The sequence below is a fragment of the Drosophila grimshawi genome, unplaced genomic scaffold (genome assembly GCF_018153295.1).
Source record: "Drosophila grimshawi isolate 15287-2541.00 unplaced genomic scaffold, ASM1815329v1 contig_1377, whole genome shotgun sequence".
Lineage (NCBI taxonomy): Eukaryota > Metazoa > Arthropoda > Insecta > Diptera > Drosophilidae > Drosophila > Drosophila grimshawi.
The window spans coordinates 10,956,402-10,972,598 of record NW_025062900.1 but is presented as its reverse complement, the minus strand read 5'-3'; the positions used below and the strand labels follow the sequence as shown (position 1 = coordinate 10,972,598).

The following is a 16,197-nucleotide window of genomic DNA, read 5'->3' as shown; positions in this document are numbered from 1 at the left end:
GACCAATGAATTGGCAGGCAGCATGCAAAAATGTGTTTTTGTTGCCATTTCCTGTCGTGCTGCGACTGTGTGTGTGTGTGCTTGAGTATGTATGTGTGTGTGTGTGTGTGCGGCTGACCAAACAAATGTCTTGACAGCACACCCCTCAACCCGCCCTCGTCGAGCAGTCAGTCAAAAAGCCAAAAAGCGCAACGAAATTCAAATCAATGCATGCCCAGCTGCACTTGGCTAGCCTTCATTGATACCTCCTTCCGCTCTCGCTGCCGCTCTCTCTCCCCCTCGCGCTTCCCCAACGTCCCCACAGTTGACTGCCAATATCAGCCAGCAACAGCTGCAACAGCAGCAGCAGCAGCAGCTGCCTCATGTTTATGGCACATTTTGCAATTTTGCGGCTTTCATTTACAAAATTAGTTAGATTGCTATTGTGCAGTGGTTGTGGAGGTTGAGGGGAGCGCGCAGCTGGAGGGGGAGCACTTATTGGCAGTTGCCAAAGTGTTTTGGAGACGATGAAAAACGAAACCAATTGCGGAAAAGCGAAACAACAACAAATCAATCGATCAACACACACAAAATTTTTTGTGGCTAAGTTAGGGCTAAAAGGAAAATCAAAAATAAAAGCTTGACACCAAATTTGCCGCCAACAGTTTCGCATAGAAATGGAAAGGCAACAACCAGATTGGATGAGGTGTTTGAAATAGCAAGAGGAATGGTTGAAGATTTATGCATAAAATTGGAAAGCAATTAGCAAATAACAATTTAAAACATTGAAAATATATCGGCGCTTGGCAAAAAATGATCTGTAGCTTATATAATTGTTTTTGAATAATAGCAATGATAATACATTCTAAATAAAAGTAGTTTCCAAAATTAAATTCACAAAAAAACTAAAATGAATATGCTGCAAAATTTAGTTTACAGCTTCAAAAAAAAGACTTAAAGTGAACATTGCAATTTACGATGCAGACAAGTTTTCCGCAGTCAGGGAGAGATACAAAATAGCTTGCAAATTGTTTGCCACTGGTAAGAAAAAAGCGTAATTGAAACTTAATGAGAAAACACAGCAGCCGCAGCCCACATGCATATTTGAGGCTGGACAAGTTGTTAGAGAAGTCACGGCAAGTTATGGCCAACTTGGGTGTTTGTGGTCGTAACTGCAGATGCTGTGCAGGCAGATGCGTATCTGCGGGATGCATAAAACTGCACAAGTGCTTCGCAACCAATATAAAAAGTTACTCATACTCATTTGGCTGATTGCCATCCAACAACTGCAGCTAAACAGATATGTACATTTTTAGTTACCAGATACTGGTTAACAGTTACAAGACACTTTAACGCAACACGGCTAAATGATGGAAACTGATTTCGTCTCTCTCTCTTTCTCCCTTTCTGCTTGCAGATGCGCTCAGCTTTGGCCAGGTGAATGTGGAACCGAACACAGCGCTCCTCAACGAGGGCGATCGCACCGAGCTGCTCTGTCGCTATGGTCGCGCCATCAACTACTGCCGCATCGAGATACCCGGCGAACAGAAGGTCCTCAATCTGTCGCCCGTGTGGAGCAAGACGCCAGGATTCACCTATTTTGGAGCGGGCTTAACTGCCGGCCAGTGCGGCGTCATCATTGAGCGCGTCAAGGCCAGCAATAATGGCCAGGTCAAGTGCAGCCTGGGCGTCGAGGGTGAGGAGCTTTCCGGCACCATTGACCTCGTCGTGGCATGTAAGTAACAAACTATCAGTTCTTGCTACTTGACGAAATAGTTTAGTCAATTAAGATAGAAATTTCAATCAACCTAAAATTAAATGTGTAAATTTAATAACTTTTAATACTTTTAAAAATTGATCAATGAACGAAAATGAATTACCATTGAAAGTCGATCAATTTATTACTCACTTGTGGCTGTGAAAAGTTTTCAATTGATAAAAAGCATATTTTTTGTAAATATTTTTTTAACTAGGATATTATTGTACTTGAATTAGAACTCTAATCGTCAAAATCGCTAATAAATTGAATTTGTTTTTTTGGTTTTGTCTTATAGTGCGTCCACAGCAGCCGATTATTGAGCTGATATCGAAACCGAATCGTGATGGTTTCTTTGCGGAGGGAACGGAATTCAATGCCCGTTGCATTGTGCGCAATGGTCGCCCGCCAGCAAACATCTCGTGGTACATTGACAATATGCCCGCCAACAAGCGCACGAGTCCTTTGCAGATCATTGGCACGCCCACCACCGACAACGTCAAATTGTCCACCTCAGTGCAGGAGATCCAATGGCATCTGGTGCCCGAGGACAGCAATCGCAAATTAGTTTGCCGCTCGCATCATCAAACCGATCGCGAAAGTGTGCCGCCCCAGGAAGCTGCTTACGTTATCAATGTGCGATGTAAGTACTACAAAATAAATTGATATCCATATAGTTATAGGCTTGAAATATATACTTAATCTAAATCCATTCTATTTACTTCACAGATGCACCCGTACATCTGCCTGAGGCATCGGTCTATGGTCTCTATTTGGAGCACACTGCCATTGTGAATATTTCAATCCGTGCCAGCCCACAGCCGAAAATTGAGTGGACCATTGATGGATTGGTTATACCGGAAGGCAGAACCGATGGACGCTACTCGGCCTATGAGGCACAATACGTGGGCAACGATGAGTACAATGTGACCCTAGCGATTGCCGGACTCACACTAGAGGACACAACCAAAACGTACAATCTGCGGGCGACCAATGAGCTGGGCACCACCGATTATCAAGTGCGCATCAGTTCGTCTAGCAAGCCGCCGAGCAGCAACTTGGATGTGGCCGCCATTGTGGGTATCGTTGTGGCTGTTGCCGTTATCGTCCTGATTGTGCTGCTCGTTCTGTTTGCGCGCGCCACCGGCAGATGGTGCTTTGGTGGTAAGTAACGCAGAGTTTGCACTCTTTCTTTATAATATGTTTTAGACATTTTTGGGATATTCCATCTTTTTTTTTTTTGCTTTTCCGAGGGTGCCCATCATAATGTCATCATCATGTCATGCCATCATCATCAGCTATGCTAACAATAATTTCCATTTGGCCCAAACCACCCATTTAGCCACTCAGACATCAGACATCAGCTATCACAGCCCTAACCAAGCTCATCTCATTTGCCAAGCTCCATATTCGCCACATGCTGCACAGACAATGTCTGCCCCACAAACACATGCTACATTCAGAAAAATATCTGTGCCATGGAATTTTAAAAATCACCAAAAGCAAAAATATTTACTTTTAAGAAACATATGGAACGTTTTTATGAATTTCCTATTCGTGCAATTTTCAGAAATAGATTTCTTAATTATCGAAAATCTGTCTGAGAAGTAAAATGAAGTTAGACGTTCTGGTATTTTTATTTATTTAACAATAAATTGATTTCGTTCATTATTTTTCTGAGTGCAGCTATGAGCGCCCGCCAGTTGAGTGTGGGCGTGGCAACCGCAGCTCGGTATCGCTAACTTTGAACTCATTGTGCGGCTTTTAAATTTTAATTAGCGCCAAGTTGCAATCTGGGTGCGGCAGCAACTCATCGTTGCCCTAAAATCCCATCTAATTAAACATTTTTTATCTTAACTTTGCGCCGGGAATTTCGTTTTGACTTGTCTGCTGTTAGGGATATGCGGATATTAAGGGTTAAGCGCAGACCCTTTAAATGTCTACCGCTGATTTTTGTGGATGCGGTCGCGCCAATTTGCCAAACATAATTAACAATCGCATTGACGCCAAGGAAACCATTCTGTGTCCCAAATTTCATGAAAAATGTGTTACAAAATCTGTCATCATCAATATTTGCTGCCAAATAAATTTATGTAAATAAAACAACAAGCGGCGTCTATCATATTGTAAAAAGAAAGATATTTAAAAGAAAAAAGAAAAAAAAACAATATTTACGTATATAAATCGGTACACATTTTACAACAAGCCTTTGCATGTTAATAAGCAAATATATCACATACAATTTAAATAACAATTTTCTAAGAACTTAAATGTATTTAGCATATATAAAACAAAAAACAAACCAAACAAGTGTCAAAAACTTCTATTCAGCAGACACGAAACTCTGGCTTCAAAAAGTGTCTACAAATGACAACAACAAGAAGAGCTAACATTAAAGACGCTGTATAATATATATACATATATATATATATTTTTATGTGTGTTTTAAAATTGTAAAAATAAAAAAAAATGTTAATTTTGGTTTTTGCTTTCTTACTTTTCACTTTAAATTTAGTTTCTATAAAAAAAATCTGTATCTCCTTCATATCTTTCGTATCTATTACTTTGCTTTCACTTGGTAAAAGGACTAACCCCAGTTAAATAAGTTTTGGCCCAAGCAACTAAATGGTTAAGTGTGTTTTTGGCTCCAAATGGTTGTATTAAGCAGCCAGGAACTCACTCGTCGCTAAATGTTAGTTCTTGTTGTTGTTGTTCATTACAGGAGCCACTCTAAACACAGACCTTGGTCCCGACTCCGAGGCCCAGATCCATCCTGACCAGCACGACGATGAATTAGATGGCCAAGATAATGCCGATGAGCATATTGATACCACACAGCAATCCGAGGAGGTCACGCCCCCCGTCACGGATAAATTGGAGGCCCAAAAGAAGGCCGATCTAAAGAAGAGCGCCGCAGCGACTGCTGCAGCGGTTATTGCGGCCGGAAATGGCCAACAGAATAATGCCGATGCACCCAAGCCACCAAACACATCCGTTTAAATACGGCGAGAGAAAGAATGAGAGAGTTTCTTGCTACAAGCAATTGGATCCTTAACAACAACAAAAAAACGCTCGCTCTCTCATTTTGCTCCGCTCAGATATATCTCAATAGCGCACAAAATATATAAAAAACAAAAACAAAAATAAAAAACAATATATACAAAATACTAAGCAGAAAAACCTATTGTAGGCCAAGTATTTTTGTAAGCTCTCTCTCTTAAGTTAAAACCGCAACTGAAAATCTCCTGGAATCTCCTGTTTACAATTTTAAAATCCGCCCGCGGGTAGAACAGTTCTCACAAAAATTTCCCCCAACATTAAATCATAATTTTGTTTTTTTGTATCATAATTTTCTCATATGGTTTTTTTCTGCCAGCATTAAATTAATTTATATTAAGCTTCAACCTGCCAGCGTTTTTTTGCATTTTTCAAATTAATTTTTTCTTGCTCAAATAAACTGTTAAATTAGCTAATAAACACAAAAATAAAATATATATAGCATATAATGTATACCAATTATAAATAAATCTTGGCTCGAATAATTAGCAAACTTAATGCCGCACATATAAATTATATAGTTATAAATATAAAAACAAATTGGCTAAATACATTTAACATAATTTGCACACCTTATTTTCCGTACTTTTGTAATTTTAGTAATTTGTATAAACAAATGAAAAACGAAACAAAACAAAACAAAAACATTTTTATTTTAAAGTTACAAATAAATTGTGTTTTTATTTAAATAATCAACAAATTGGTTTGGAATACATTTATTTATATTGAATATAGCCTACCGTATATTGATGTAGTTCATGATGATGGTATAGAATATGATCTCTATTAACTGATTTACCCAATTCATGTTCCATTAACTCATTAGCAATATTTAATATAAATTTCGAATCAATTTTAAACAATATTTGTTAATATTTGTTTGTTTATATTCACAGGTAAATCAATCAAGACGCCCACAAATGAAACGTAAGTAATTCCAACAAATCCATCATCAAATTCTCGCCTCAAAATGTTTATGTCAAAATAAGTTAAAAGTGCAACGGGGCCAGGCCATTTATTTACATAAGTCATGCTCAATCTCGCTCAGTCTCCACTGTCTCAATCTCTCTGTCTCCATCTGGATGTCAACCAACCCATAAAACTAACCCAAAAACGGTATCTGTCTGCCTACTACTATTATATAATACAATACTGCATCCTATATATGGTCTTAGCTGATCATTGTGCTTCACAATTTCTTTGCAATTAATTGCGTAGTTGAGTTGTGTGCCTTGTCTTGTTGCATGCTTCTGTTTATGGCTTTATCGGCAATCATTTAATTTGTTAATTGTCATTTTTAATTTCTTTCAATTTTTATTATTTTCATTAACAAGCAGCTATTGAACTTATTCATCATCATTACCATTAGCTATAGATTATACATATATCATTGCTAGGCTCTAGTCATAGTCATTTACATTCAATAAGCGTTTAACTTAAGCACACATACGCATAAACATAAGTACATACATATTTAAACACACACAAACATTGACATATTTCCACTGGCAAGTCATTTAATAAATCTGCATATGGATATAAGTTTCTTGACTTTTACTCTGTCAAACAAAATGGAAAAATATTATTTGAGCAGTGAAAACGGAACACTTCAAATTATTGTATAATTTGTTAAAACAAATAACTTTTAAAGGAAAATTAAGTAGTTCTGCAAACTGAAAAATTTTGAATATTTCTGTAGTTTTCCAGTCATTGCAAACCAACGAAATTGCTTTATATGTCAGTGGAAATACACAAAAAAAAAACTCTAAAACTAAACAAAAATACAAAACTACTAAAACAAAAACTTTTCGCATTTGTTCGGCAAAAAAAAAAATACTCGTCTCATTTCTCTCGCTGTCTTGTCGCTCAAAATTGAAATCAAATCAAATTCACTGTGCAATTCGAAAAACAAATTTCACGCTGCCACACTCACACACCCTCACACTCACACACATACTTGCTCACACTCTCACACACACTGCTCGTTCGCTCGTCCGCCCGCCTCGCCTCGCCCAGTCGTTCTATCTCTTATTCTGTCTCTGTCAGTCTCTTTATCTTGCTCTCTCTCTCTCTCTCTCACTCACTATTCACTGTGTTGTACCGCAAAAAACAACAACTTAATCTGCATATACTAAAACGTCAAGTCGCTGTCTAAGCCATATTCCAAACGAGAGTTAGCCATTTCGCAAATGCATCACAACAACAAAAAAAAAACAAAAACAACAGCATCAAATACCCTCTCTACTTCTTTTGTGTACTTTCATATATGGACAAACATACCAAACCACAAAAAAAAAAAAAAACAAAACAAAACAAAAAAAACCCCAAAAATATAAACTGTCGAAATAAAAACGAAACTGTCAAAAAATTGTTGTTTCTGCCCCTCTCGCTTCTGGTCGAAAACCAACTTTTGCAGCAGCGACAAGCAGCTCGAGTCCGGCGAGGCAGCGCATCATGGCCAAAATGTGGCGTTACTCGAGACTCCCAATGGCATAACGCTTCTAGGCGCCAGCAAAGTGCGCGAGCCAAATGGCAATGGTAATGGCCATAACCACGAGCGATTCTCTGTGGAGCGACGTGTGCAGGATGAGGATGATTCATTTGATTATGGCACGGATCGTGAGAGTAGTGTTTATAATCCGACAACAATGCCGCTGCGCAATGCGCTAATGGCCCAGGCGGGCGGACGCAATTCACAGATGCGTAACGAGGCACCGGAACAAGAAGAAACTGTTACTGAGAATTCGGATTTGCTGCAGCGTGGCAATCAGTTGGGCATACCCGAGTCGCGATTCTCGCGTTGGCTGCCCAAGGATCAGCGTGAGCTGCTCGAAAAACAGGCCAATCTGCTATCGGGACGCACTCAGACAGTCACACCAACTCCAGCAGCAGCAACAGCAACAGCAGCAGTAAAAGCAACTCCGCCAGCAGCGCCACCAAAACCGAACAAAAATCGACAAATATCAACAACGCCCACAACACCAAGGATTCCACAGGAAACGGAAATCTAAATGTGTGTCTATGTGTGTCTGTCTGTCTGTCTGTGTGTGTGTGTGTCTGTGTGTGCGCAAGATTACATATTCTTACACTGCGAAATATAGAATAGACTTGCGACTAAATCTAAAAACTTAGACACACTTCTCAATGTCTAGTTAGGCATTCGACTCACTATTATCAAGTAGAATTTGACTAAATGTATTATTCTCAGTCTCGATTGAGATTTAAATGCCAATCTAACAATCCAATGCAATAATATACAATTTAGTTAAGCGTTGAGAAAAGACGAACCTAATTCATTAAAATTTAAAATTCAGTTGCATAGCAACAAGCTATGAAACTCAACTGAAACTCAACAACAAGCGAAACTCATGACAGCTTCACCAAAACACCAATACACACATACATCACAAAATAAACGAAATTGTGGAAGGCTCAACAAAGTTGAGGTCAATTCACGAAAACAGCATGAAATTTAAGCATGAAATTAAGAATTTGTTCGAATATGTATTTAAATAGACAGTTGCATGGCGAGCCTTGTGGAGCTACCTGCCATAAAGCTAATTGTTATGTTTACTCAAAACGAGCAGCGAAATGCTAATGCAACGTATTCTTCAATGTAGTCAGTTGGAACAAAAAGTCAACAAGGAGATGCGCAACCAGTGTTCAACTTAAGCTGTGCCCACTGTACTTTTTTTTAAACTTCCTTAAGAGCCTTACAAATTTCCTTTTTTTTCTTCTTAACTTTTTTATCATTTAGTTTAAGTTTGCAAATTGAACAATGATTTAATGTATTTCGCTAGTTAGTAGATCCTAAAACACATTTAAAAAAAAAAAACAAAACAAAACGCGGTATTTATTAAGTTGTAGTTAGTGTGACTTGTTTGATAGAGTTGTACATTATTTTATACTTTATATATATTTATAAAAAATTAACAAAACCAAATAAAAAAAAAATGCGAATTGCTTGCGTGTTTGTGTGTGTGTGTGTATTTAAGGGCTTGAGGGTTCTTTAATTTTTTATTATTGTAATATTTTTGGTTATATTATTTCAATTTCTCAAAACTACATTTAATCCTCTTTTAGACTTAAGAGAATAATATTTCCCCAACAAAAACCAAATGGACAAATAACAAAATACACAAAATACCATATGCCAGACTATTAAAACTAAATGCGATTGAATTTGTTCAAGCTGCGTGCTTTGCATTTTCAATATTGATAGCCAGATAAACACGTGCTGCAGATAAACTGAGACACACACAAAGTTTCTAACAGTCTAACTATCGAAATTATAACGAACACGCAACCAGACTGCTGCCAGACATTTAAATGAGCCACAATATTTATAGAATACATATAGATACTCCAAATACGAGTTGCATGTGTGCTCTGTGCCAAACAAATTATGTTAACGACTATCAGCTAACAGCGATCTGGGCCAAACCATGCCACGGAATAAATGCCAATTGTGGAAAAGTTGAGCACAGCACAGCTGAGGTCAAAGCCAAAGCTCAAGGTTAACACACAAAAAAAAACTTTTCCAATAAATTTAAGCGATTTTGCGAGAAGTGACAGACGTTTTATAAGACTTTTCCATGTCTAGAATAACTAATCTTTGCAGTGCTTTGAAAACTATTTGCCATTAGTTACATAAATCAGTTGTTGTCCTTAAAATGAGCTTTAATATTTTCTTTCAATTTTCCAGTACTTGAAGTATACACAAGAAAAAAGTCAAAAGATATAGTAAAGGACTTAACAATTTCATAAACTCCATAGCTTTTACCCTTTGGGATAATCTTAGGTAAACAGCAGATAAAATACAGTCTCTTTTCTACTGGAAAACCTGCAATTTCCTACAGCTTTCAAAAGCTATTTTAAGTGATCTATTTGCATCTTTTCCGTTATGCAACTGCTTAAAGAGTTGCAATCCAAAGCGACAATTTTAGAGTAGTTGAAACATTGGTTTTATATGGTGCCACAAAGCAATCACAATTACGCAATTACGCTGCACAAGTTGAAGCCACTAATCAAAAACCGGCCGCATTTGGTGAAAGCAAGTGGAAATTGTGGCAAGCATAACTCAAAAAGATACTCTTTCTCTAATCCAAAGCACACACCTTTCATCTAACCATCGACTAACCCCGCTTTAATGTGAATTTTTGGGGCCCTGTATCTATTTGTCTGCCCCTACTATCTATTGTCCCGGCTGCACGACAAACAATTATTTTGACACATTTAATAAGTAGCCCACTCCCACACACCCCTCCAAAAAATCACACAACAACAATAACTACAACAACAAACAACCAAACCAAACAACAACAAAAACGGCAACCCTTAACCACAATTGAAACCAAAAACAGCAGCGACACCGAAAGTGCCGACATAAAAGCCACCTCCACCTCAACCGCGACGGCAACAACAACAACAACAACGGCAACGACAACACTGACAGGCGCTGGAACGGGAGCAGGTCCTGCTTTGGGAGCTGGCGAGGATGCTAACGGTGAGCAGCAGGAGCAAATGTTGCCCGGTAAGAAGGCCAAACGTTTGCCAGCCTTTGCCGTTGCCATTTTAAAGCGTTTCAATGAGCGAGATGGCAGAAAGAAGGACGCCAAGGATAACAATGGGCAGGAGCAGGAGACAACGGCGACTGGCTCAAATGAGCAGACGCAGGACAACAATAGGACAGCAGCAACAATCGATGGCAATGACAATGAACCAAAGGTATACAAACAACTAAGCCCACTCCTCAACAGTCCTATCTCTTTCTTTATCTCTCTCTCTCTGTCTTCCTCACTCTTTAAATTACTGAGTGTCTCTCTATGTATACGTGTGTGTGTGTGTGTGTGTGTGTGTGTGCGAGTGTATGTGTATTCAAAAGTGTGTGTGTGTGTGTGTGGGCGATAAGTTTTCTACACCATTTAGCTTAGCGTAATTTTGTAGGCGGTGTAAAAGCTTAAACAATTCTTTATAATTTTTCTATAATCACCAAATATTTTTGCCATTCTCTTTCTCTCTCTCTCTCTCTCTTTCTCTCTTTGTCTCTTTTTACCACACAACGTTTGGCTTACATAACAAAAACAATCAACAAATTGCCTTTTATTTAAATATTTTTTCATTTCGTCGTATTGGTAACGCATGCAAAAATAATTTTTGTGTAACTTGTGTAAATACTACAAATTCTATATATGTACTTATCGATATAAAGGCTATAGTTTGGCAGAGCACTTCACCCGTGTGGACTTTTAAGTAAAGAAAACTTATAGAACAGCAGCAAAAAAAATGCAAATAAAAGGTATCACAATTTGCCCTCTAAAATCACCCAAAAAAATATCTAGATAAAATGTATGCAAATAAATTTGTAAATTGATATTACCATGAAAAAAAATCATTACTCAATTTATTTTATATTTTCGACAGCAAGACAAACAACTCGTCTATGCTGAACTTGTATTGAAGCCCGCTCATGAGAAAACAGCAGCTGCTGCGACAACAACAACAACAGCAACAGCAACAGCACCAGCAAATACAACAACAGCAACAACAACAACACCAGTGGATGCAGCTGCCAAAAATGCAACGGAATATGCCGAAATAGTCTATGTGCAAAAGGGCGATGGCAAGAAATAAAAAATACTCTAAACCAAGCCCAATGAGGCTGTATACAGCAACAACAGCAAAAACAAAAAAAAAAAGCAACAACATTAAACAAACAAAAAACACATAATATTGTGAACTACAACAAAAATACAACCACAACACAAAACAAACCCAATGCATTAACCTTTAAATATTATTGAAATATAAGTCTTAAGTGTGGTTTTTCAAAAACTTCATTGAATGTGTGTATCTAAAAAATCTAAAAGCTAATCTAAATCTACAAATGGCAGCAGCAAAAACAAAAAAAAAAAAGAAAAGCAAAAAAAAATCGTAATGAGTGTGTTATAAAAATAAAACAAAAAGCATTTTTCACATAAAAATATATAATTCATAAAAAAAAAGAGCGCACAGAAAAATCTTCACACAAAACACAAACCCAAACACCTAAATAAAATTTACAAATGAAATAAAATAAAACTAACAGGCAAACTTATTATAAACACAAATTATAAATTAAATTTACATAGGCAAAAACAAAACATACAAAAAATATTTGAAAAATCTCAATTATTTACATAAATGTCTCGCAACTAAGCTAAATGTAATTTAAGCCAAGAAAATATGCAAAAAAAAAAAAACCCACAAAAAAATATTATTTAGATGAACCTTGAATTATTCCTAAACGATTTTGTATACAAAAAGAAAAAACGTTTTTTTAAACCATTTTGATAAAAAACAATTTTAAACAACTAATCGCAGCCAGAGCAAAGCATTTAAAAAAAGGATATATTACGAATCTATACAAGACGAATACAAATATAGAATCTCTAGCAAAGGCGCAACAGATAACCGAAAATACTTTATGCTAATTTTTTTGTATTATGCAACTCAAACATTTTCCATCCAATTTCAATCTCGGAAGTATTTCTTTGTCTTCTTTTTAACTGGCAAATTCATATATACGATTATGTTATTAATTTAAATAAATTTAATAAATATTATAATAATTATGTCTAATTTAAGTGCATCACTAATTATGTATTTTCATTATTAATTTTACATATGTAAATTATAATTTGTATAAAGTTAAGCTGAGCAACATTTTTGAATAAAATTCTTTACCATAAAAATCACGGAAGGTTTTTAATTGAAATGTAACATAATGACGAGGTATTGGAAATATTGGATATATTGGAAATAGCCGCAGAACATATTTCAAATAAATTAAATAGATTCTGTTGCTAGCTTCTGGGCTTTCCATATTTGACGGCCACCAAAGGTAAATCAAAAAACTAAAGCATACTTTTATGCTGACCATTTAATAAAAATCCTTTGCATACTTTTTTGCTCATAAAAGAAATACTCCGCCATTAAGGTTCTCTTAACGCACCAGAAATACTTGCTGAATTTGAATTGACATAGTGCTTTAGAATCACAAGGACCTATTATATCGAACTGCATGGAATTATTATGGCATCGTCTAAGAACCCTAACGTAAAATACTTGTTTTGGCCAGTTGGTAGCCCTGGTCAAAAAGCTATTTCCAAAATACTGTACGGAAAGCCTGTTATCTCTAGTTAACAAGGATGCGATGGACGGTGTCAAGTCGGGGGACTTGAATAGGTTCTGTTTGCGGTAACGAGTATGACACGACTGGGCGTGTCCCTGGGATGGCTCTGAACTAATACCGCTGACACAGATATTGTGAATTGCACACCTCATTGCGTCGAATGGCCTTCTTGGAAGAGCTGTCAGCACAGTTGGTGATGCGCAACGAATCACATTAGGGCTGTAAATAACAAAGGATATGGCAGCGTTATAACTCAAAAATCAGCTGTAACTCACTCAAATACTTACAGATTTCCAGCAGGCATGCTTCGTTAGAACCGCAAGAGCCAATTGCTTCGAACTGTTTTCAAGGATTATGGGATCATCTAACAGCCCAAATACTTGATATGCATACTTACATCGCATGACTAGAGCGCATAGACGCATGCTTTCAAATTTGTGGCAAAGTTCTTATTCGTGAACCACAAAGTTGACTAAAAACTCAGCCGATAGTTGCTGTCCCATTGCCTGAGTGCTGGTTATTAATATGAAAGGACATGTTTCTACTTCATAACATGTGAGGGCAATATTGAGCATAATCCGAGCACTGTTATCATGCCAGCCGCACAGTAGACAACAATAGCTCAACTCAAACACACAAGCATTTACTTCATATCTCTAACAAAAGGGGCTCAGACAGTCAAATTATCTTAAGCACACACACGCACACACACACGCACACAACACACCAACATGACAGCCGCCGCGGGCGTATACGTAATTTCTATTATCATGCAGACCTAGTTAAATGTCTGCCTGTTTGTCTAAATGTGTGTGTGTGTGCTTGAGTGCCTTAATACAGACACAAAGTAGCAAGCACATTTTACAAGTCACTCAACGAGCACTTGATTTGTTTAATTAAAACTACAACAGTTGCAGCAGGTACTGCTACAACAACCAGCTGAGAAATGCACGCCTGCATTTACTTCAAATACTATTTGACAAGCCTAATGAATGCTGAAATCTTGCCAGTGGCAAATTGAAATGGAAATCGAGCTTATGCCACAACATATGTCGTGTCTTCGCCTTCTGCGGCAGTCACGTAACTGAAAAATTACAATTTACAATTTTCAAGAATTTCTATTTGGATTAAAGGCAAATCCCCCAGTAACAATGTCAATTATATATAGAGAAAAAATTGTGAAACACTTATGAGCATTGTGTGCCATTATTCATGGCCGCAATCTCTGACTTGTCTTAATACAATTTATATTATTTTGTTGTTGTTGTTGTTGCTGATGTTTTACTCAAAGGAAACGTCAACTTTTGCACTTGGCCCGGCCAAAAGAAAATGAGCTGTTGAATCTGACTGACTGTGGTTATGGCTGCTGATGATGCTGACTCTGCGGCTTTGGCTTCAGCTTTGCTTCTTAGCTGCTTTTGCCAGCCTTGTCAGTCGAGTGCAGGGCGCGCTCAACTTTTTCTGACATTTCAATTTATAATGCTCAAAATCTGCGCATTACCCCAAGCAACGCATTTTATATTAGACGAAAAACAAGAGTAGGCAACTTTCTTCTTCTATTTTTTATTTCTCCCTTTCTTTTTTGGCAGTAACTACGGCAATAGCATAAAATGAAAAACACAAGTCTGCATTTTTATGCCTCAGGCTGTACATTGAATTTGAAACTGCTCTGCTGCTGCTGCTGCACTCTACGACAGTTTTCACGTTTTCCAACGCAAGCCGAGTTGAGATGCACTCGAGGCAAATGGTATCGTTGCGGGGCTGACATGACATCCCCGTGCATTTCAAATGAGACAGCCTGTGTTGTACCTTAATTTGTTTTTCTTTTTATTGTTGCGACAGCATTGATTCAGAACCGTTGCATTTCAATCAGTCCTATTACCTAAGCAGGCCCAAAACTTACGGGCACTAAATGTAAATTGCCTTTCGAAAGGTAATCTAATTCAACTAACCTAAAAAAAACTCAACTTCTTGGTAAGTTCTTTAGCTTAGTCCTTTGACATGTTCAAGTGTCCCATTTCATACTCTTTTTGATAGATAACATAATTAAACCGTTTTAAAACTTGTTGTCTTTCTAGCTATCAAGAAGAAGAAAGTTTGGCCACTTTTTCAGTAGAATTGTACAATATACAATAATATATAATAATATAATAATTGATAAGAAACTATGCCTTTTCGACCAACTTATGACAACTCAAAAGAAGCAAATTTCTTGACTAGATTTGCTCGATGAACTTCGATCAAAAATTCTCCATCGTAGTCTTAATCTGTACTTACAATAAGTGGATTGTGTTGTATCTGTAGAAGGATATTTTTTGTTGTTTTGCTTTTAAGACACTTAAATCAGTCATATGCGAAACTTTTGCGTATTTTTCAACTGTACAAACAGTAGTTCGATTAATTCTACGATCTCTGGCGAATCCTTTTCAACTTTTTTTCGCTTATGTCTCAATTTGCCGGTTTGCTGGAGTAATTCTGGTCCCATTTCTAGCTGTAAGCCTACATAAGCAATGTGCGACAAGTTTTAGCAATTGCTTTGCAGCGACCCTTGGGAAAAACTCTTGAAACACCTGCACAGCAACAACAACAACAACACCAAGAGAAACAGCAACAACAACAACAGAAACAGCAACAACAATATGAAGATGAAGATGAAGAAAAAGAATGAAACTACATCACAAAAACTTTGTTCCCTGTTAGTTGTTTCTTGTTTCGGGCACTTTGTTTATTCCTCACTCGTTTGGCTGTTGTTGTTGCTGTTGTTGCTGTTGTTGGTTATGTTGTTGTTGTGAGTTTACCTGCAGTTGTTTCAGTTAGCATGGCTCTTAATTTTTGATTTTTGTTTGATTGTATTTGAGTTTTGCTGCCTTCGAGCTGTTTGCCTTATGACTGCTGTTGTTTTTGTTGTTTTTTCTTGTTGTTGTTTGTTGTTGTTGTTTGTTGTTGTTGTTGTTTGTTGTTGTTGTTGTTGTGCTCGTGGCAAGTTCATGTAGATTTGATGAGCGTGCAATTTGGCAAAGTAAACGAGGCCAGGACTTAAGGACCACTTAGTTAGTTGGTGGACATTAAAGTTGCACTCGCCTCGGTAATTTAATGAATTCGCCAACCCGAAACCCACCCACTTCCCACTTCTCACCCTACAACAACACCGACAACATATTTCGCATAGAGAACACTAATTAGTCCTAATTAATGTCTCATGCATCCCAAGCTGATTATATAATCAACAAAT

At 37.3% G+C, this 16,197-nt stretch overlaps 1 protein-coding gene across 5 annotated transcripts in view; it reads left to right on the top strand.

The window, feature by feature from the left end:
* The window catches only part of LOC6561802 (fasciclin-3), an 84,855-nt gene extending 73,166 nt beyond the window's left edge, over window positions 1-11,689 (top strand). Inside the window, exons 2-7 of one of the 5 annotated variants that reach the window (XM_032735733.2) lie at window positions 1,397-1,714; window positions 2,034-2,378; window positions 2,465-2,899; window positions 5,689-5,719; window positions 10,156-10,519; window positions 11,216-11,510. In XM_032735733.2, coding sequence (XP_032591624.1) covers window positions 1,397-1,714; window positions 2,034-2,378; window positions 2,465-2,899; window positions 5,689-5,719; window positions 10,156-10,519; window positions 11,216-11,425 — 1,703 coding nt within the window. In that variant the 3' untranslated portion in view covers window positions 11,426-11,510. Of the gene's footprint in view, window positions 1-1,396; window positions 1,715-2,033; window positions 2,379-2,464; window positions 2,900-4,457; window positions 5,129-5,688; window positions 5,720-7,208; window positions 7,920-10,155; window positions 10,520-11,003; window positions 11,064-11,215 lie in introns of those variants that run through there. The other 4 variants (XM_001988478.3, XM_032735735.2, XM_032735732.2 and 1 more) reach the window with 4 other exon arrangements.
* The last annotated feature ends 4,508 nt before the right edge of the window (window positions 11,690-16,197 follow it).